We start from the raw sequence: 23,338 nt of genomic DNA, 5'->3' as shown, positions 1-23,338 counted from the left end.
CGCTTCCTCAAGACAAAGACACAGTTTGTAACTGCAGTACTTGTCTTATTGTGTTAAACTTTTGACATAAGATTACACTACTTAATGAATAGGTTACGACAAATTTTTAAATATTTGGAGTCGGTCAATAATTATATGAAATATTAACAATCAAGGTGACTGTTTTTAGGTTACTGCGTGCTGCGATAGCGGTTTAGTGATATTAATAGCTTCGCGCCAGGTCCTTGTATTCTCACTGTGAGTGTTCCGAAATCTGGGCCACAACCTTCCGATTCAGGAAGGACACGCCCCCTCGGGCTTGATGTTACGCAGTCTAAGCAGTGGACTGCTGTTCCTGCTGTCTTGGCGTAATCTGACGTAAATGGCCGGCTGGGGATGGCCGAGCGGTTCTAGGCGCTACAGTTTGGAACCGCGCGACCGCCATGGTCGCAGGTTCGAATCCTGCCTCGGGCATGGATTTGTGTGATATCCTTAGGTTATTTAGGCTTAAGTAGTTCTAAGTCCTAGGGGACTGATGACCTCAGAAGTTAAGTCCCATAGTACTCAGAGACATTTTAACCATTTTTTTTATTTTTTTGACGTAAATGGGGGATGGGCGTCGCTGGTTGGCGTCGTCGAAGAAGTTGCCCTCAGGCGCTGCAGAAGTCCACGAGCGGGATGCTGGCGTCCACGTGAGTAGAGAAGTCGAGCGAGAAGGTGCAGGGTTACGCAACCCGTCGACACTCGAGGGGGGGCAGTTTGCCTACCTTTAGGCGCTAGAGCAGCCGCCAGATTGAACCGGTCTCGAAGTTTCTGACAGGATCATTTGTTCATTTGTAACGGGCTCAGTAAAGTGGCGTGGGTTGTACCAGCGAACTGGGGAAGGGGGTCTTACAGGGCTCCTTTGTAGTTTTATTAACATACATGTTTATGAAATGACAATTAAATGGACACCCTAGCTGCAAACAAGCGTTGATGTGCTTCATTGTGGACATGTTGAAAATGTGTGCCCCGACCGGGACTCGAACCCGGGATCTCCTGCTTACATGGCAGACGCTCTATCCATCTGAGCCACCGCGGGCACAGAGGATAGTGCGTCTGCAGGGACTTATCCCTTGCACGCTCCCCGTGAGATACACATTCCCTACATGTCCACAACACTACATTCGTAGTGCGCCTAATAGATGTTTGCCCATCATACTCATTACTCGTGCAAGGGATAAGTCCCTGCAGACGCACTATCCTCTGTGCCCGCGGTGGCTCAGATGGATAGAGCGTCTGCCATGTAAGCAGGAGATCCCGGGTTCGAGTCCCGGTCGGGGCACACATTTTCAACATGTCCCCAATGAAGCACATCAACGCCTGTTTGCAGCTAGGGTGTCCATTTAATTATCATTTCATTTCTAGGAAAGCTGCATGGTCATCCACGGTAACTGTTCTTTCGTGAACAGATACTACCGTCATATATACATGTTTATGTTTCACTCCCACGCGATCACGCCACAGGGGGCCGAAAACAGGAGGGTTGAAAAAGCATAACTACCCCTTATTGCTTCAGACCGCTTCAAAATCGAATGGTTTCCTAGTATTTCTAATTTGTACACAAGAGCAAAACATGCGGTCAGGTTGACCTTCCATGGGGATGCAGCACCACAGTGTCCTTAATAAGAAGTGTTAAAACGACCGAGTCTGTCAGCAGTGCAAAAGGATATCAGGAACATCTTCGTGCAAGACCTTAACTTTTCCCGGCGAATCGAATGTTCAAATAACTTACGGGTTTGCTGCCGGGTGACGTCGTCGAACACCGCCGATATTTCGACAGGAGCATACCCTGCCATTGTCAAGGCACAAATGCAGGGAAGAAGAAATGTGCCAGCTTATTTAATACCTCGGTTCACAGAGGAGAAACAAGGAAGACACCACACTCAGAACAAGTGTCAACACAAACAGAGATAACCAACTTCAGAAATATCGATAGTTACTGTTAATCAACAGGTGAGGTAACACTAATTCTGTCCCTCTGTTTTTTGATGAGAGACAGAGCCGGATTCCAAGCAGCATTTAAACAAAATCCACCATCTCTGTTAATAAGGTTGCTTGATAGTCTGATTTCAATTGCTTCCTTAATAACACTATCCCAATAGCTGGACGTGCAAGCCAGAATCTCCGTGTTGTTGTATTCCATTGGATGACCGGTGTCAAGGCAATGTTCTGCAAAAGCGGATTTGCTCGGCTGTTGTAAGCGTCTTCCATAGTCCTGACAGTCTGACCAATATATGACATGCCACAACTGCAAGGAATACGATAGACCCCAGCCTTACGCAAACCAAGATCATCTTTTACGGACGCCAACAGGGTCTTAATCTTAGAAGGTGGTCGAAAAACACATTTCACATCATATTTCCGCAAAATACGGCCAATCGTGTTGGAAATGCTTCCTGCGTAAGGCAAAAATGCCGTAGACTCAGGTGCCGCTTCTTTGCTATCGTCACTCACCCGTTGCACAGAAGGCTGATGGCGCAACGCACGTTTGATCTGCCTCTCACTATAACCCTTCTGACGAAAGGTGACTTCGAGATATGCTAGCTCAGCTGCCAAACTTTCAGGGTCTGAGATAACGTGGGCCCTGTGAACCAAGGTGCGAAGTACTCCTTCACGCTGAGCTGGATGGTGAAAACTATCAGCTCGCAGATACAAGTCAGTGTGGGTAGGTTTCCTATAAACAGAATGTCCCAACGTACCATCAGTCTTCCTTTTGACCAACACATCAAGGAAAGGAAGGCATCCATTCTTTTCCACCTCCATAATGAACTGAATATTGGGGTGGATTGAATTCAGATGTTCCAAAAACCGGTTTAAATTCTCACTACCATGAGGCCACACAACAAAAGTATCGTCTACATATCTGAAAAAACACGCAGGTTTCAAGGTCGCTGACTCCAATGCACGTTCCTCAAAGTCCTCCATAAACAAATTGGCTTCCCATTGCAACTCCATCAGTCTGTTCGTAGTACTGACCATCTGACCATTGAATAAAAAGTAAGTGGAAGTCAGCACATGTCGAAACAAATTTGTTAACTCGACACCAAACTTAACCTCAATTAGCTGCAACGAATCAGAGAGAAGAACGCGAGTGAAAAGAGAAACCACATCAAAACTGATTAAAATATCAGAGTCATTCAATCGCAATCCCTGCAATCGATGTAAGAAATCTGCACAGTTCTTAATGTGGTGTTCACACCTACCTACTAGTGCGCTCAACAAACTAGCGAGAAGTTTAGCTACACGATATGTCGGAGCACCAATATTAGAAACAATAGGCCTTAACGGGACAGCCTCTTTATGGACCCTTAGGGAGGCCATATAATCTAGGTGGTACAGCACAGTAAGAATTAAGACTTGATAGTCACCTGTGACAAAGAACTTTTCTTCAGGAGGTTATTTGTCTTTCTTTCAACACTCTTAGTAGGGTCAGCACCGACTTTGCGATACGCCGAATCATCTTTTGAATGCAATCGTGCTTGTTCAACAAAACGGTGGCGTTTCCCTTGTCCGCAGGTAAAATAACAATATCAGGATCCATTCTAAGTGAACGTAAAGCAGCCGCCTCAGCTGCTGTAATGTTACATTTGGGTGGACGGGCCCCAGTCAACACACGACAAGCTTCCCTCCTAACCTCTTCCGCAGCCTCGTTTCTCCTCTGTGAACCGAGGTATGAAATTTGCTTGCACATTTTTTCTTTCTTGCATTTGTGCCTTGAGAATGGCAGGGTGTACTCCTGTCGAAATATCGGCGGTGTTCGACGACGTCACCCGGCAGCAAACCCGTAAGTTATTTGAACATCTTCGTTTTGCTCGTAGCACGGTCACCTGTCGATGTCGACTGTGTGGGAATCAGAGCCCCATCGAAGGAGTTGGTTCTCATTGACACCCTTTGCACCACCCTTAGAGGCTTTTCCGTGCCGATTTTGAGCAGCGGTGTGTCTGAAATGTTTTCCTGAGCAACCCATATGAAAACCTAGTGATTTCACCGGTGGGTGTCTCAGCGAGACCTCCATCGCAGAGGCGTCGAAAGAAGGGATGAAATGAGAGTAAGAGAGTCTCCGACTACTTTCTCATCGTGTGTCACGTCCACGGTGGGTTGGGTACAATTTTGTTAAATTTGGTGCCAAAGTGACATCATTAACTCACCTTGCAGCACACATCTGAACTGTGGCCTTTTTTCTCGCATGTGTCGAGACCTTCCTGTTTGAAGCGTTATTGAGCTCGAGGTTGACGTCGTAGGACGCCACACTTTTCATATTTGCTAAGTTATATACAGGGTGTCACAAAAAGGTACGGCCAAACTTTCAGGAAACATTCCTCACACACAAATAAAGAAAAAATGTTATGTGGACGTGTGTCCGGAAACGCTTAATTTCCATGTTAGAGCTCATTTTAGTTTCGTCAGTATGTACTGTACTTCCTCCATTCACCGCCAGTTGGCCCAGTTGAAGGAAAGTAATGTTGACTTCGGTGCATGTGTTGACATGCGACTCATTGCTCTACAGTACCAGCATCAATCACATCAGTACGTAACATCAACAGGTTAGTGTTCATCACGAACGTGGTTTTGCAGTCAATGCAATGTTTACAAATGCGGAGTTCGGAGATGCCCATTTGATGTATGGATTAGCACGGGGCAATAGCCGTGGCGCGGTACGTTTGTATCGAGACAGATTTCCAGAACGAAGGTGTCCCGACAGGAAGACGCTCGAAGCAATTGATCGGCGTTTTAGGGAGCACGGAACATTCCAGCCTATGACTCGCGCCTGGGGAAGACCTAGAACGACGAGGACACCTGCAATGGATGAGGCAATTCTTCGTGCAGTTGACGATAACCCTAATGTCAGCGTCAGAGAAGTTGCTGCTGTACAAGGTAACGATGACCACGTCACTGTATGGAGAGTGCTACGGGAGAACCAGTTGTTTCCGTACCATGTACAGCGTGTGCAGGCACTATCAGCAGATGATTGGCCTCCACGGGTACACTTCTGCGAATGGTCCATCCAACAATGTGTCAATCCTCATTTTAGTGCAACTATTGTAAATTTTCAAAATCAACATGTGTGGGCTGACGAGAATCCGCACGCAATTGTGCAATCACGTTATCAACACAGATTTTCTGTGAACGTTTGGGCAGGCATTGTTGGTGATGTCTTGATTGGGCCCCATGTTCTTCACCTACGCTCAATGCAGCACGTTATCATGATTTCATACGGGATACTCTACCTGTGCTGCTAGAACATGTGACTTTACAAGTACGACGCAACATGTGGTTCATGCACGATGGAGCTCCTGCTCATTTCAGTCGAAGTGTTCATACGCTTCTCAACGACAGATCCGGTGACCGATGGATTGGTAGAGGCGGACCAATTCCATGGCCTCCACGCTCTCCTGACGTCAACCCTCTTGACTTTCATTTATGGGGACATTTGAAAGCTCTTGTCTACGCAACCCCGGTACCAAATGTAGAGACTCTTCGTGCTCGTATTGTGGACGGCTGTGATACAATACGCCATTCTCCAGGTCTGCATCAGCGCATCAGGGATTCCATGCGACGGAGGGTGGATGCATGTATCCTCGCTAACGGAGGACATTTTGAACATTTCCTGTAACAAAGTGTTTGAAGTCACGCTGGTACGTTCTGTTGCTGTGTGTTTCCATTCCACGATTAATGTGATTTGAAGAGAAGTAATAAAATGAGCTCTAACATGGAAAGTAACCGTTTCCGGACACATGCCAACATAACATATTTTCTTTCTTTGTGTGTGAGGAATGTTTCCTGAAAGTTTGGGCGTACCTTTTTGTAACACCCTGTATATACACTCCTGGAAATTGAAATAAGAACACCGTGAATTCATTGTCCCAGGAAGGGGAAACTTTATTGACACATTTCTGGGGTCAGATACATCACATGATCACACTGACAGAACTACAGGCACATAGACACAGGCAACAGAGCATGCACAATGTCGGCACTAGTACAGTGTATATCGACCTTTCGCAGCAATGCAGGCTGCTATTCTCCCATGGAGACGATCGTAGAGATGCTGGATGTAGTCCTGTGGAACGGCTTGCCATGCCATTTCCACCTGGCGCCTCAGTTGGACCAGCGTTCGTGCTGGACGTGCAGACCGCGTGAGACGACGCTTCATCCAGTCCCAAACATGCTCAATGGGGGACAGATCCGGAGATCCTGCTGGCCAGGGTAGTTGACTTACACCTTCTAGAGCACGTTGGGTGGCACGGGATACATGCGGACGTGCATTGTCCTGTTGGAACAGCAAGTTCCCTTGCCGGTCTAGGAATGGTAGAACGATGGGTTCGATGACGGTTTGGATGTACCGTGCACTATTCAGTGTCCCCTCGACGATCACCAGTGGTGTACGGCCAGTGTAGGAGATCGCTCCCCACACCATGATGCCGGGTGTTGGCCCTGTGTGCCTCGGTCGAATGCAGTCCTGATTGTGGCGCTCACCTGCACGGCGCCAAACACGCATACGACCATCATTGGCACCGAGGCAGAAGCGAGTCTCATCGCTGAAGACGACACGTCTCCATTCGTCCCTCCATTCACGCCTGTCGCGACACCACTGGAGGCGGGCTGCACGATGTTGGGGCGTGAGCGGAAGACGGCCTAACGGTGTGCGGGACCGTAGCCCAGCTTCATGGAGACGGTTGCGAATGGTCCTCGCCAATACCCCAGGCGCAACAGTGTCCCTAATTTGCTGGGAAGTGGCGGTGCGGTCCCCTACGGCACTGCGTAGGATCCTACGGTCTTGGCGTGCATCCGTGCGTCGCTGCGGTCCGGTCCCAGGTCGACGGGCACGTGCACCTTCCGCCGACCACTGGCGACAACATCGATGTACTGTGGAGACCTCACGCCCCACGTGTTGAGCAATTCGGCGGTACGTCCACCCGGTCTCCCGCATGCCCACTATACGCCCTCGCTCAAAGTCCGTCAACTGCACATACGGTTCACGTCCACGCTGTCGCGGCATGCTACCAGTGTTAAAGCCTGCGATGGAGCTCCGTATGCCACGGCAAACTGGCTGACACTGACGGCGGCGGTGCACAAATGCTGCGCAGCTAGCGCCATTCGACGGCCAACACCGCGGTTCCTGGTGTGTCCGCTGTGCCGTGCGTGTGATCATTGCTTGTACAGCCCTCTCGCAGTGTCCGGAGCAAGTATGGTGGGTCTGACACACCGGTGTCAATGTGTTCTTTTTTCCATTTCCAGGAGTGTAGAAATTGTAATAATTTGTTTGTACATGCACAATACAGCTATCGTTTCCCAGCCCTCTAGGGTAATTCCTTCGTGGTTCTTTTTCTGTATGTATGAGCCGAATCGCTTGGCCGTGACTGAGCCCTCTCCTTGTAAGCTAACGGCGAAGCATCAATTTCTAATGTGGGCAACCGTCATTATTGCGCACTCTCCGCTTCTGATCTGCACTGGACGAGACTGCTTCGCGCGCACGGTTAGGTAGCCAGTGTGGCGGTATCTGGCTGTCAGCCGTCCCAGTGGAGTGGTGGGTTCTGGAGTGGCTGGTAGCTGCTCGCTAATCCGCGATGAAGTCAGCGCCACTTGTTGCTCAAGAGATAGATAGATAGTCCCTCTCCTCTCACTGCCTTATCTCCCTCGCTCTCTACAGTGCTTGTCGGGATTACAGCTATTGGCTTACTGCTACAGCGCCACCAACAAGTGGCTGTGCAAACAGTCGCGGATTAGTGGGACTGTAAGCGGGGAGCCAAAGAAACAATACCGGAGGTTCGAGGACGCGCAAACGGCCTGAGACACCCGGTAAAACGAAAAACCACTCAAAAGTTTGTAATGGCACTTGAATTACGAAACCATCACGGCACCTCACCTCAACCTCTCGATACCAGCAATATTCTACTATGTTTCTGTAAAATAGTTAACATATTTCTGTGACAACATTCAGATTTGATTTCATTAATGTAGAGGTACTTCGATACATCGATACGTATATGTTGCAATGATATTATTCTTATGCGTATTCTTTCTTTTGTCACTATGATCATTGACGTGCTTGTAACTCTGATTTTTGGGCGCGTAAGCTATTATTAGAGAGTCTAGCTTTGGTCGTCATGCTAAAAAGACGCAAAAAAATGGTTCAAATGGCGCTGAGCACTATGCGACTTAACTTCTGAGGTCATCAGTCGTCTAGAACTTAGAACTAATTAAACGTAACTAACCTAAGGACATCACACACATCCATGCCCGAGGCAGGATTCGAACCTGCGACCGTAACGGTCGTTCGGTTCCCGACTGCAGCGCCTAGAACCGCACGGCCACTCTGGCCGGCGAACTTTAACAGCGAGGAAGATATTTTCAAGTATGTTTTATATTTTGAAGTGATGCTTTGTGAGTTACGTGATATTGAAACAAAAGTAATAAAAAAGAAGTGTAACTTAAATGCCGGCCGGTGTGGCCGTGCGGTTCTAGGCGCTTCAGTCTGGAACCGCGTGACCGCTACGGTCGGAGGTTCGAATCCTGCCTCGGGCATGGATGTGTGTGATGTCCTTAGGTTAGTTGGGTTTAAGTAGTTCTAAGTTCTAGGGGACTGATGACCACAGATGTTAAGTCCCATAGTGCTCAGAGCCATTTGAACCATTGTAACTTAAATTAGAAGTGCTGATTACTTTTTTACATCACCGTTGTCCTAACTTGCAAAAGTTTAACCTTCAAGAATGATTTATGAAACACATCTATAAAACTTTTGAATATCGCAGAATAACACCTAGGCCTCTTTGCATCCGAACTTGGAATCATCACTACCTAGATTTTCGACGATTGAACCATGAGTTCACAACGAGACCAGCGTGGGAAACACGAAAAGATGAGTGCCTGGTTTATCCATTTTTTCGAGAAATGACTTTATTAACTGTGCTCTTATGACACTTACCACATAATATAACTTTGTTGTTGCCCGAAAATGCAAAATTTAGCAGCGTGAGCAACACCACAATCATAATTAATTTTTGACCTTTGTTGTGGTAGGGTTGTTAGAAGTTGCTAATTTTACTTTTCTTCCTTACTCGTTCACTAGTTTCAGACCGAGACCCGTTACCAAATCATCGTAACATAGTAAAAAATGGTATTTCCGGTGGTGTGAAAACCATTTCAAAAATGTGCAATGAACAGTTACAGAGCATACAGATGATTATTAGTTTCGTTTTACTGATTAACAAATGTTGGTGACCTACAGCTATTCCAACATGCTGGAAGTTCATAGACTGAGTCCCTGTCAGAAAGTAAGGAAGTGACAGAACTTGATTCCGACTAGTCGGTGGCCAACCGAAAATAACTCCTGCGAAACGGAATACGTCACTACGTTTCCGTTTTCAAAAATGTTCAAATGTGTGTTAAATCTTATGGGACTTAACTGCTAAGGTCATCAGTCCCTAAGCTTACACACTACTTAACCCAAATTATCCTAACGATAAACACACACACCCATGCCCCAGGGAGGACTCGAACCTCCGCCGGGACCAGCCGCGCAGTCCATGGCTGCAGCGCCCCAGATCGCTCGGCTAATTCCGCGAGGTTTTCCGTTTTCTAAAAAAAAATCTACATCAAAGGCCATACATGACACAGGATTTTGCGGGTCAGGTGGAATCGTTTGAAAATTATACATACCAGGCGCGCAGATAAATAGTTTCCCAGAAGGCGAAAAATTAGTCATTACGATCCCATAACGCTTAACGGAGTAGGAAAGCCCTTGCTATATAACTGAGTAACTGAGGTGAGGGGGAACGGGGGGGGGGGGGGGGGCGCTTACGAAGTGTCATTAGGCTGCGTTCGGATAACGCGGGGGGGGGGGGGGAGAAGGGGGAGGGACTTGATAAGTCAACGATTCTAAGACACATGTATGACCTTCGGTTCAGATTATGTTTTTGTTGTTCCGTACTATAAATAAAATTTATTTGAGCTATAAATTTCACTCCAATTTGCCATCTTTGACAAAAAGTACTACAATAAGTGAAAAAAATGAAGAAAGTTCAAAAATTTAAATAACTTGGATCCGGAAAAGTCGTTTAGACCAATGGACTGAATAAATAAGCTAACAACGCCAGATCCCAGAAGCTCCAGATGGCTATCAGCTTTCCAACTACGCCAAGAATTTTAAAAAATGTCTCCATTTGTGCAACACAGTTACAAATCCACAAGCGCTCTGTGCAACGTACAGAAAACAGAAAGAAAATGGAGAAAAAAGAGAGGAGAACACTCCGAAACATTCTGCGACCCATCATCGTCCAAAATGACAGTCATAGATTAAGAAGGAACTAAGAGCCGTATCGAAAAATTCCCAAACTCTCAGGCACAGTTTCCGGAGAAGGCGGAGCAGTTTCTTTGGACACGTGAAAAGAATAGAGGAGAATAGATGAACCAAATAAATAACGGCTGATAGTCTAATACCACATTTTATTACGGAAAAAACTGTGTCATGTACTGTGCTGTGTGTAGGAACCAAAGACGTTACTGCTTGCACAAGAAAAGTGAACGTTATCATTATATTACATCTGATTTTTATTGTCTCTGTTTATGAATGAAATTTAATGACTCCGATTTTGTTCTTGCTCCGATAAGGATGAAGGGAACTTACAATTATGCATATTACGTATTACAACTCGACAGGAAGAGTAAAATGTTGTATTTAAGGATAAAATAAACGAGTGTTCATTCTGATAAATAATTATGTGAGATTCGAATGTAAATATTATTCGATTCAGTCATTCTAACTACTACAGAAAGTTTCAGCTACACTACGTTGACGTGGAGCTAGAGAGACGCGGGAGAGATTGGCGAACGAACCTAAATTAAACACGCGACTTTTAACGGACTCAAGAACATGTAACAAGAAATCTGCCACAGCTCTTTACGAACACATTACCACACGACAAAACGCACAAAAGGCTGGTTTAAAGGACATCGTAATACACCAAGAATACATTCTAATCTTGCCTATAAAACCATAAAATTCAATAAAAATAACAATGTTATGGTCCTATGAATATTCGGTATGTAGACGCCTATATGATAAAAAATTTAGGTATATCATCGTACGTGAGGCATAAGTAAGGAAGGAGAAGTATACGCAACAAGGTGCATAATATAGTATTGTCTAATTTTGATATGTGTTAAAGCACATAATTTTCGCGGTGCTACACATGAAAATGGGAAAAGGTGGTAACTGCAAAAAAATGGTTCAAATGGTTCTGAGCACTATGGGACTCAACTGCTGAGGTCATAAGTCCCCTAGAACTACTTAAACCTAACTAACCTAAGGACAACACAAACATCCATGCCCGAGGCAGGATTCGAACCTGCGACCGTAGCGGTCACGCGGTTCCAGAGTGTAGCGCCAGAACCGCTCGGCCACCAGCGGCCGGCTGGTAACTGCAGTTGTTGAATTTATATATAAATAATTTGAACTGTTAAGGCGACAATTACATCTTTTAAAATTGTGTATTCCATTACTGATCGGACTGGTAAAAAATTCGTAGACAAAATCTTGTACATCGTTGCACGTTCAGAGACCGTGAATAGATACAACTGAAAGAAAATCAGCCTTCGGCCACTAATTTTAAACAAACTAACCTGGTTTCGACACTGATAGGAGTGTCTTCCTCAGAACTTAAAACAAAGAATGGTCTATATTCTATACCATGGTCACAGAATTATGACTAAACATGTATGGTAGAGTATATGTACGGAAACGTCTGCCAGTCTTTCACGACGTTTCCGTGCTTTTACTCTATCATACATGTTTAGTCATAATTTTGTGACCATGGTATAGAATATAGACCATTCTTTGTTTTAAATTCTGAGGAAGACACTCCTAGCAGTGTCGAAACCAGGTTAATTTGTTTAAAATTAGTGCCGAGGGCTGATTTTCTTTCAATTGAAATTCCTAGACATATTTTTGACCCTTCAGCGAACACCCTGTTATCATCGTAACCTGTTGTGACAGACCCCTCCCCGCGTGGTAATGCAGAATGCGAACCACCTCTTTGAGACAATGAACGATATCCTGCGCTAACCGAATCACTCTGGTAGCGAGGAATGGCGTGTTGAAATCTGGAAAAAAAGCGGTGTTAACTCTCCACTTAACGATCGAATCCGTGTAACGACCCTTATCTCCGGTCCGCTGCTGTTATCTGCGTGTGCCGAGATAGCCTCTGCTTTGCAAGATCGATACTACGCCTGGGTATTGACGACCAGCACCACTCCACGCTTACATGCGCGATACACGTAATATACTCACCCACTGCAGGCCTCTCGGTACTGACCAATTACTTTAATACCCAGACTGGCCTGTCCGCGCCCTCTTTCTCTCTCATTATTCGTGATATCTCGAACTGTTATCTTTTTATTAAAATGTTTAACGTTAACTCATAGCCATCCGAAACAAACGCCTTCTTGGTTACTCTGTACAGCCGTTTAAATATTCCGGCACAATTGTAGCTATGTAATGCTGAGACAGCAAAGGACCTCGAAGAGCAGCTGAACGGAATGGACAGTGTCTTGAAAGGAGGATATAAGATGAACATCAACATACGCAAAACGAGGATAATGGAATGTAATCGAATTAAATCGGGTGATACTGAGGGAATTAGATTAGGAAATGAGACGCTTCAAGTAATAAATGAGTTTTGCTATTTGGGGAGCAAAATAACTGATGATGGTTGATGTAGAGAGGATATAAAATGTAGAGTGGCAATGGCAAGGAAAGCGTTTCTGAAGAAGAGAAATTTGTTAACATCGAGTATAGATGTGTCAGGAAGTCGTTTCTGAAAGTATTTGTATGGAGTGTAGCCATGTATGGAAGTGAAACATGGACGATAAATAGTTTAGACAAGAAGAGAATAGAAGCTTTCGAAATGTGGTGCTACAGAAGAGTGCTGAAGATTAGATGGGTAGATCACGTAACTAATGAAGAGGTATTGAATAGGATTCGGGAGAAGAGAAGTTTGTGGCACAACTTGACTAGAAGAAGGGATCGGTTGGTAGGACATGTTCTGAGGCATCAAGGGATCACCAATTTAGTATTGGATGGCAGTGTGGAGGGTAAAAATCATAGAGACCAAGAGATGCATACACTACGCAGATTCAGAAGGATGTAGGTTGCAGTAGGTACTGGGAGACGAAGAAGCTTGCACAGGATAGAGTAGCATGGAGAGCTGCATCAAACCAGTTTCAGGACTGAAGACCACAGCAACAACAACAAATGAAGGGAAGCTTCCTGAAAATCATGGTTGAACTAGGGGATTGGAACTATTTTATTTCCAGTACAGTGGTGTCTCAAACAAATGTTAAAAATGTGTGTCTAATGACAATCTCAACTGCGAGAATAACTGTTACATTGAATGAATTATTTTCAGAATATATTATTTTTATTTGGCGCTGACTGAGTGGATAATGTCCGAAAACCACAATAAGAAAAAACTAATATATTCTTGAGCTCAAACTGCCTGTTTATTTTTACGTATAGTGGATACTCCTCGGAACTTACGTTACTGTTAACTGCAGCCTTTTCTAAGTGTCTTCAATCCGGTTTGGCACTCTTGCATCATGTGCAGGGGTGTAGGTCTTTTGGCCAGGCCGACAAAACCAACGATTTTACCTTCTCAAATAAAACCCTTCTTCGTGCAGCTACTGTCTGCTTATAACATCTGACCGTCGATGCGGGGTCGTTGTTATTCGACTCCTGTAATTTCAGTAGGCGGAAAATGCTAGTTGTTGCTTCATTTAATTGGTCGTGCGAAAAAATTCTCCCAGCATATTTACTGCTCCGAAAAATGACAAACGATCTGAATGAAGCAATATGTGGACGGGAATGTTTCTCTACGGAACAGTAAAGCTTACTTATCGAACTTCCTGGTACGTGCACATTTATTCCTCTAAAGACAATGTGCTCTATGAAATCACGGCTTCATAGTAGTTTTGCTATAATATGTACTCTTTCTACTTCTTCGCAGACAAAAGTAACTACGTCATTATTTATCATATTCTGAATAACGCTAATATTCTTAACTCACCACTGATTTCCATTACAAAGATTGCAGTGCTTTGTGCTTCTCATATACGCTTACTGATTTCTTCCGACCGATGTACTTTTACAAACTCCAATGAAAGAACACAAGACGTCAGTGTAGAAGCTGGACCTTTTTAACAGAAGTATTTGTATTTCTGGTTTGTATTCTCTCTGACCTCTGTGACTTCAGCTGTCTATGTCGCGCTTCCTGATTAATCTCAGATATTAAAGATAGAGTAAATATCTCTGGAGTGAGCATTGCGTTCTGCGCATGTTGTCAACATTAAACCAGGATTGTCACGTGTTTTCGAGACTTTGCCGTCCGTGTGTGCTTTCTGCAGCGTTTGAAGTTTATAATATCAAGAGTTTTTGTTGTGTTTCACCGTTTGTTGATAGTGTAATAGCGAGGGTGAATTACTGTTGTTGCTACGGATGCAGAGAAAAATATGTGAAAGGAGGGATAGTAACTATTCATGGGTACATACCATGTAGCTCTAATTAAAGTTATCATATTATTAAGAGACACTGTATATGTTCAAAAATTTCGAAACGCCTTATAATTAAGGCTTGATTCTGTAGACCTATTTTTCTACGATTTTATGACTATATAACAGATATTACGGCTCATACAAAAGCTTACAAACAATCGCTTCCTCTCGCAAATTTGCTAGTGGAACAGCAAAGGGAATGGTTAGTTGTTTCAGTAAATACTATCCTCCATGCATTTATCAGTGACTTGTCGATTATGTACATAGATTACTCATTCTACTATTTATTTAATAAACTGGGAGCAAGTACTTAAAATGCGTTAAATAAATACCTCAAAGTGCCACCAATAAGAAATATTGTGCTTTAGGTCGCAAAAACGAGAAAATAAATACGCAGAAATACAAGAAAAAAGGACGAATTAGCAGGGATATTATCGCTAATGTGTGGCAAATTTGGTGTTTTTCGGACACTTGCAAAAGTACTAGCGTACTGTCAAGTCGTTTTGCAGGACTATCACTGCAAAAATGTACGCCAGGCTCTGTAATACTGTAAAGTGCGGTATCATACCAAAAACTACCAAAAATCGAGTGCATCTGAACTATGACACCTATCGCAAAGAAGCAGAATGTAATATCACTTGCCCTTAAAAGTTACGTAGCTGGTTTATTCCCGGTATCAAATGGATACTGTTAAAATGTCTGCGTAACATATATAAATAATCCACGACACGTACGAAAAGAATCCGTCTGTACTAGGGATGTAGTGACATTCTATATATACAGGGCGCTAAACGGACAAACACACGACGTCCCGAGATCACGTGACCAGGCCGGCAATGTATGTTGACAACACAAAATCTGTTCTGCGCATGTGAATGCTCACTCCAGAGATATTTACTCTATGATATTAAACGAACAAATTAATTTTTCTTTGGTCGTGGCTGACTGATATCTTGACATGTAAGTTCTGCAACTCATACAATATACAAAGTTACTAACGTAATTCACTTTAGTGTCAATACATGAGAAAATTACTTGAAATCCATAATGTTTTCTCCTTCGTTACCGACCACAATCACAATGTAATTTTTGAATGAAATTGACGCCGCTTAACTGTTAAGTTTATTATATTCATTTATACACACAATCGTGATTTCTGGTTTATAATCACTATCAAGCGCAAAAGGTGAAAATAATCATTAAATATCCGACATCTCTGAATAAAATGTAGTTGTCGAAATATTACTATAGGCTACATGCATGGTCGTAAACAGGGAGTTTCAGAAGTGATGATCAATATGACAGGAATGACCATTTGAAACAAAAAAGTCAAGTAAACATGGCGTCTAAAACACAAACCTTAAGAGCTATTAACAATTCTTGATCTTTGATACGGTGAAACAAATCTCTTCTACTGCAAGCTCTTTGCTTTCCTTATTTTGGGAAGTGCCAGTATGGATCAAAACAGAAAAAAAATTCCAGTGAACATGCGCTCTAAAATGCATATATTAAGAGCAATGAGCACTTTTTCATCTTCGCTACTTTGAATCATAACTCTTCTAATGAACAAATGCTCATTTCTGTCATATCCCTGAATATGGACTACCACATCCGAAACGCCTGTTTAACAGTCGTGTCAGTATGAGGTCAAAGTATGAACTGAAAACAGCTATTAGGCTGTGTGTGATGTCAGCTATAATACCTGCTTTTACTTCGTATAATGTAACTGGAATATACGACCACACATGCATCCTAAAATTTCGATGACTACGTGGCATTCAGACGTTTCGGATATTTAATGACTTTCTTTCAACCTTTACAGTCGTTAATGACAATAAATCGGAGATCGCGATGGTGTAAAATAACTGAATAATGATTTTAAAAAATTACAATTTGATGGCGGCAATTTCATTCAAAAAGTAGCTATATGAATTCCGTTCAAGCAGCAGATGAAATTATTGTAGTGGGTGCTTCTCTGGTCTGTTCGTTTTTCTGTGTCTCACATTTAGGCCTGTATCTGCATCCAATTCCGCAAAATGTTGTCAAGTGCACGGCAGACAATACTTCCCACATTCTTCGGCCGGCCGGTGTGGCCGAGCGGTTCTAGGCGCTTCGGTCTGGAGCCGCGTGACCGCTGCGGTCGCAGGTTCGAATCCTGCCTCGGGCATGGATGTGTGTGATGTCCTTAGGTTTAAGTAGTTCTAAGTTCTAGGGGACTGATGACCTCCGCTGTTAAGTCCCATAGTGCTCAGAGCCATTTTGAACCACATTCTTCCCGATTCTCTCGCGTCCTCTTAAAGAGGCCCCTGTGGCCAAGCGGTTCTAGGCGCTTCAGTCCGGAACCGCGCTGCTGCTACGGTCGCAGGTTCGAATCCTGCCTAGGGCATGGATGTGTGTGTGATGTCCTTAGGTTAGTTAGGGTTTAAGTAGTTCTGAGTCTAGGGGGCTGATGGCCTCAGATGTTACGCCCATAGTGCTTAAAGCCATTTGAACCATTTGTACTGTGAATATTTTGGAAGAACTGGGGGTACACAAAAAATCTCGAAATATAAAGCATCTAAGGGTTCAACTGCTCAATAGCTGTAAAACAATTATTATCAAGAAGAAATTCATGTAACAACGGGCATGTGACTATAATAACACAGCAGAAAGCTCACACGTCAGTTCCACCTAAACCTAAGTAGAAATATAATCTATAAAGATACGTTCTTGAAAATAACTAAGACGTTAACAAGATTTACTATTTGCAACACTCACAGGACTTTTGAAAATGGCTTGTAAATGGAAATAGGCTAGCTCTTTGTGTAGAGACAAGGAAATTAATATTACATTGTAGCTACTGGAAACGACTTCTTGTAAAATGTCCTGTTCGGAAGTAGCATGCTACAGGCCCTACTGTCAAAAAACTGTTGAAATTTAATAACTGGTTAGGCCTACGCTTAGTTTATAATTATATAACAGGTTTTATTTCTTCTATTTTGGAGTTACGACGCCACTTCTCGCTGGTGCAACAGTTTCGCACTGAGGGAACCTCATCGAATTGGTCCGGCGAGCTTCAACTGGTCCAGGAGGCATCGGGCGCAGCTTCCGCGGGGGGCGTGGCCTCACCCCGGCTGGCCCCGCCCCGCCGTTTCCCCATTGGCCCACCGCCGTCCCCTACCCCTGCGCCGGCCGGCCCGCCTCTGTGACCCATTCTAGCGCGCGGATGCGCGTGCAGCTGCGCCTTTCGGAGACAGCTGTGCGCTGTCGCGCCCTGCGCCCTCGAAAGGGACTGCCGCGCTTCTCTCACGCCCTTCGCAGCACAAAAGGGCGCGGCGCGATTTCACACGGATCCGCGGCCCTTCCAAAATGGCGGTCGGCCCGCCGGTACCTGGCCTGGAGAGGGGGGCACGCGTCCCGCGACAATGACGGCTATTGTGACGGCCCACAATGCGGCTACATCTGTACGCAACGGCCGACGCCTGCTAAACGAAAACTAAACTACAAGCGCCCGCAAGCGTCCGCGCCGTTCACAATGTCCGACCGGCCTCCAAAGCCGCTCTTCACGCCTCGCTGGAGATTTCGATCGCGGCGTCTGTTGTGTTCCGTGTTTACGCCTCCAACAGCGGACACGCTGTCGCCGTAAAGCCATACTGTCTGTGAGTCAGCCTCACCACGCCTATCAACCATTATTCTCGTCTGAGGCCCCTCGTATTCAATCACTACGGATCCTACGTGATGCCTACCGCCACCTATCCACGAAGAAACTCCTTGGAAAACCTCAGTACCACAGTATCAATGGAAAGCAATTTCTTCTGAAGCCAGTATCACTAAATATTATTTATTTCACGCTGACCGGTTTCACAGAAGCTTCCTGTTATCATCTGATCTACAAACGCCAAATAAAGGATAAATGTCATTGAAAGGAAAATTTTATAATTCTATTATAGCACAATTTTCCACGTTGGGTAACGTATAATTAACATTTTTTTCTTTATTGATATTTCACCCCCGCACACCTTCTCGCCCCATAAGGGTGGGGCGTGGGCTGTCAGCAGTGCAATTCTCCGCTCTTCAACCAAGCGAATAAAAAATACTTCAGTGAGAAAAAAAAACAAATAGTTCAAATGGCTCTGAGCACTATGGGACTTAACTTCTGGGGTCATCAGTCCCCTAGAAGTTAGAACTACTTAAACCTAACTAACCTAAGGACACCACACACATCCATGCCCGAGGCAGGATTCGGACATGCGACCGTAGCGGTCGCGCGGTTTCAGACTGTAGCGCCTAGAACCGCTCAGCCACTACGGCCGGCCTACAAACAAAATTTAGGGCTGTTTCCTACTTTAAATTAAAAGTCAAAGGCGGACAGTTATAAAACGGAAAGATATACTTTTTAATTTAATTTAATCCATATTTCGCCGCTTCAAGCGTTTTTAATTTAATCCATATTTCGCAGCTTCAAGCGTTACTGTATTCAAGGTATGAGTTTAAAAAACGCCTTCAATCACAACTTCTCGTGTTTTATGAACTACACGATTCATTTCGGGCATTTCGGGCATTGTGGGTCTATCATCAGGTGTAATTTGTCTTAATACTTGCTTTAGTTCTTCTCTTGAATGAGGTGAAATGCATATTCCTGTCACGAAATGTTTAATGTTAGGTTACGAGCCGGCGGTTCTAGGCGCTACAGTCTGGAACCGCGCGACCGCTACGATCGCAGGTTCGAATCCTGCCTCAGGCATGGATGTGTGTGATGTCCTTAGGTTAGTTAGGTTTAAGTACTTCTAAGTTCTAGGGGACTGATGACCTCAGAAGTTAAGTCCCATAGTGCTCAGATCCGTTTTTTAGGTTATGAATTTCGTAAGTCACGCGGAAAATATGAGTGAAATAGTAGAAAAGATGAACAGTGTAAGCAAAAGCATACATTTCTTGGATATTAAAATTACCAACCACCAACCAGCATTCACAGAAAACGCACATACACAGACATAACACTGGACAACTCATCATGCCATCCCACTACACAGAAACACACTGCATTTAGGTCCATGATTCTCACAGTACACTCCCGTGATTTAGAAGAAAACACCTCAAGAATGAGATAGATACAATAAAAAGCATTGCCACAAGCTACACAGCCAAAACAATTTACAATTTAATCAAACAAATTCACAAAAATAAGACAGAGAATGGAAACACAGTTAAAGAAGAGAAAATATTCGCCAGTATCCCATACCTGCGCCCCATATCACATAAAACCGCTAACCTTGTCAGAAAAACAAATCTAACAGTTGCATTCTCAACTAATTATAAGTTAGAAAACTTACTCGCCCATAACATAAAATCAAATACGCATACATACAGCAACATCGGAGTGTACAAAGTATGATGCCCCAGTTGTCCTGCCTACTATGCAGGGAAAACAGGGAGAAACTTCAAAACCCCTTTCCAAGAACACGTAAATGCTTTCAGGCTCAACTTCTAAAAGTCAGTCATTGCACAACATATGTTGGAAACGATACATGTGATCAATAGTCTAGAAAACAATATGATAGCACTACATAACGAAGCCAATGGTAAGACTCTGAATCTGCTGTCTTAACAGAACAACGGGAGATATACCTCCACAAAATCAAAAAAACCGGAATCTATGTTAAATGAACAAACAGATTCCGCAAGCCATACTTATTTGTGTAATTTTAAAGACCTATTCTAAAGTTATTTCCTGCATATGTCAATTGTTTAATAGTTGTATCTTTAGAGCCGGCCGGAGTGGCCGTGCGGTTCTAAGCGCTACAGTCTGGAGCCGAGCGACCGCTACGGTCGCAGGTTCGAATCCAGCCTCGGGCATGGATGTGTGTGATGTCCTTAGGTTAGTTAGGTTTAATTAGTTCTAAGTTCTAGGCGACTGATGACCTCAGAAGTTGAGTCGCATAGTGCCCAGAGCCATTTTTGTATCTTTAGCACTACGAATAAATTCATCTTTGACAACACCATGTACAAAAACATCTGTGAAGTGTTTACAAACATGTGTTTGCAAATGTGCCTCTTGAATCAAGTGTCGTGTACGAAAACTGGTGCTAAAACGTTAAAAACGCTTTTCTTGTATTATGTGGTAAGTCTACACTGTTAATCGTTTCCACTATTTCGCACGTATTTTCCGCGTTTGACTTAAGAAATTCACAATCTAACATTAAAGCTTTTCGTGACAGGAACACAGTGTGCGATTTGCAGGGGGGGATGGGGGGGGGGGGGATTTCACCCCCTCTGCATGAGACCATCCCCTCCTCTGGTTTTAGTTTATGCGTCCCAACCTGGGATGTTTATTTCCTACGCACTGGAATAAAACTTTATATATAATTTAAATTTGTGGAGCCGAACACTTACTATTAATACTATTAATATGTTTCAGTTTTCTATCATCAGAATAAGTAAAGCTTTTCACAAATGTGCCTCTACTTTTTGTATTCCCCTCGTATACCTGTATGTAGATGATTCCGAAAATAAGCTTTACCTATAATGTACTTTTAAAGATATAACAAGGGATGGCTTTTCTGATAGTGCATACGCGTGAATAGTGAATTTAGGCATTAACATATATTTATAAATAGCTGTTTAACCATGCGTAACGCCACGGTCCAAGCTAGTTACATATATAATTCTAATAACCCCCTAAGACATCCCCCCCCCCCCCCCCCCCCCCACTGGTAAAAGCACAAATCACACCCTGCAGGAACATGCATTTGACCTCATTCAAGAGAAGAACTAAAGCAAGTATTAAGACAAATTACACCTGATGATAGACCCACAGCGCCCGAAATGCATCGTGTAGTTAATAAAACACAAGAAGTTGTGAGGGAAGGCGTTTTTAAATCCATACCTCCAGTGGAAAAAAATGGCTCTGAACACTATGGGACTTAACTACTGAGGTCATCAGTCCCCTAGAACTTAGAACTACTTAAACCTAACTAACCTAAGGACATCACACACATCCATGCCCGGGGCACTATTCGAACCTGCGACCGTAGCGGTCACGCGGTTCCAGACTGTAGCGCCTAGAACCGCAAGGCCAGTCCGGCCGGCTCCAGTGGAAAGATATACTTTTAAAACACATTACAGCAAGGGGAAAGTCTTCTGATAAAAACGCGGAACCACTCCACTTCCACTTAAAATCTGAAGGACCTGCACTAGGATGAGAGATACTGCCAGAGGAGAAACTATGTTCCATGTGGGTGGAAGGGTAGGGGTCTGTTAGGTATGAAAACTACGGAGGTGAGGGATAGGAGATGTGGTAGATAGTGACAAATACAATTGGTGGTAAAGACAGAGCTGAGGAATAGTGTTTCGTATGGTTAGGGCAGTGGTTGCAAGATGAAACGGATGGAGATGGGAAAAGGAGAGATCTCATTGTCTGGGAGAGGGAAAATAAATGAAATACCTTCGGAAATTTAAAGTGCATACATATCAGTTCGTCGACCTCGGGGAAGATCAGTTTGGATTCCGTAGAAATGTTGGAACACTTGAGGCAATACTAACCTTACGATTTATCTTAGAAGAAAGATTAAGGACAGGCAAACCTACGTTTCTAGAATTTGTATACTTAGAGAAAGCTTTTATCAATGTTGACTGGATTACTCTCTTTCAAATTCTGAAGGTGGTAGGGGCTATTTACAATTTGTACAGAAACCAGATGGCAGTTATAAGAGTCGAGGGACATGAAAGGGAAGCAGTGGTTGGGAAGGGAGGAAGACAGGGTTGTAGCCTCTCCCCGATGTTATTCAATCTTTATATTGAGCAAGCAGTAAAGGAAACAAAAGAAAAATTCGGAGTAGGTATTAAAATCCATGGAGAAGAAATAAAAACTTTGAGGTTCGCCGATGACATCGTAATTCTGTCAGAGACAGCAAAGGACTTGGAAGAGCAGTTGAACGGAATGGATTGTGTCTTGAAAGGAGGGTATAAGATGAACATCAATAAAAGCAAAACGAGGATAATGGAATGTAGTCGAATTAAGTCGGGTGATGCTGAGGGAATTAGATTAGGAAATGAGACACTTAAAGTAGTAAATGAGTTTTGCTATTTGGGGAGCAAAATAAGTGATGATGGTCGAAGTAGAGAGGATATAAAATGTAGACTGGCAATGGCAAGGATAGCGTTTCTGAAGAAGAGAAATTTGTTAACATCGAGTATAGATTTGCCAGGTAGTCGTTTCTGAAAGTATTTGTATGGAGTGTAGCCATGTATGGAAGTGAAACATGGACGATAAATAGTTTGGACAAGAAGAGAATAGAAGCTTTCGAAATGTGGCACTACAGAAGAATGCTGAAGATTAGATGGGTAGATCATATAACTAATGAAGAGCATGCGAAAGTTGCTGGATTTGGACGGGTTACTCCTGTAACTGGAATGTCAGATCTGAAAATGGCTCATGATGAACTGAAACCGGTCATATGAATAAAAAAAAAGTTTGCAATCAAGACAGATTATAAGTAACATTATACAATCACTGATTGCTGCTATCCCATCAGACATACGTGTGTTTTTGCAAAAATGACTGAACTAAGTCGGTTTAGAAGTTCCAAAATGTGCTGTTTCCAGTTTAAATTTTCATCAACACGGACGCCTAGGAATTTTGAAATTTTATTATTTCTTCAGATTTATTCTCAAACCAGGAAAAGTATGTGTGCAGCCCTGTGAACATGACTGTTGTCGTGTTGGACGTCGGAAGTGTGCGCACTAAATTCAGTGCGAAGATCCAGAAGATACCGCCGTACTCGGTCACAGAATA

At 43.7% G+C, this 23,338-nt stretch overlaps 1 protein-coding gene and 2 non-coding genes across 3 annotated transcripts in view; 2 read left to right on the top strand and 1 right to left on the bottom strand.

Moving 5' to 3' along the window:
* The first annotated feature begins 591 nt into the window (after positions 1–591).
* LOC126209966 (thyroid transcription factor 1-like) overlaps positions 592–23,338 on the top strand; it is a 78,115-nt gene continuing 55,368 nt past the window's right edge. The window contains exon 1 of the mRNA XM_049939078.1: positions 592–671. Within this exon, the coding sequence (XP_049795035.1) occupies positions 592–671 (80 nt within the window). The remainder of the gene's footprint in view (positions 672–23,338) is intronic.
* Positions 987–1,061, bottom strand: Trnat-ugu (transfer RNA threonine (anticodon UGU)). The gene has a single exon. It is a non-coding gene; the product is annotated as a tRNA-Thr (tRNA).
* Positions 1,229–1,303, top strand: Trnat-ugu (transfer RNA threonine (anticodon UGU)). The gene has a single exon. It is a non-coding gene; the product is annotated as a tRNA-Thr (tRNA).

The sequence above is a fragment of the Schistocerca nitens genome, chromosome 10 (genome assembly GCF_023898315.1).
Source record: "Schistocerca nitens isolate TAMUIC-IGC-003100 chromosome 10, iqSchNite1.1, whole genome shotgun sequence".
Taxonomy (NCBI): Eukaryota; Metazoa; Arthropoda; class Insecta; order Orthoptera; family Acrididae; genus Schistocerca; species Schistocerca nitens.
This window is presented reverse-complemented; position numbering and strand designations above follow the sequence as displayed.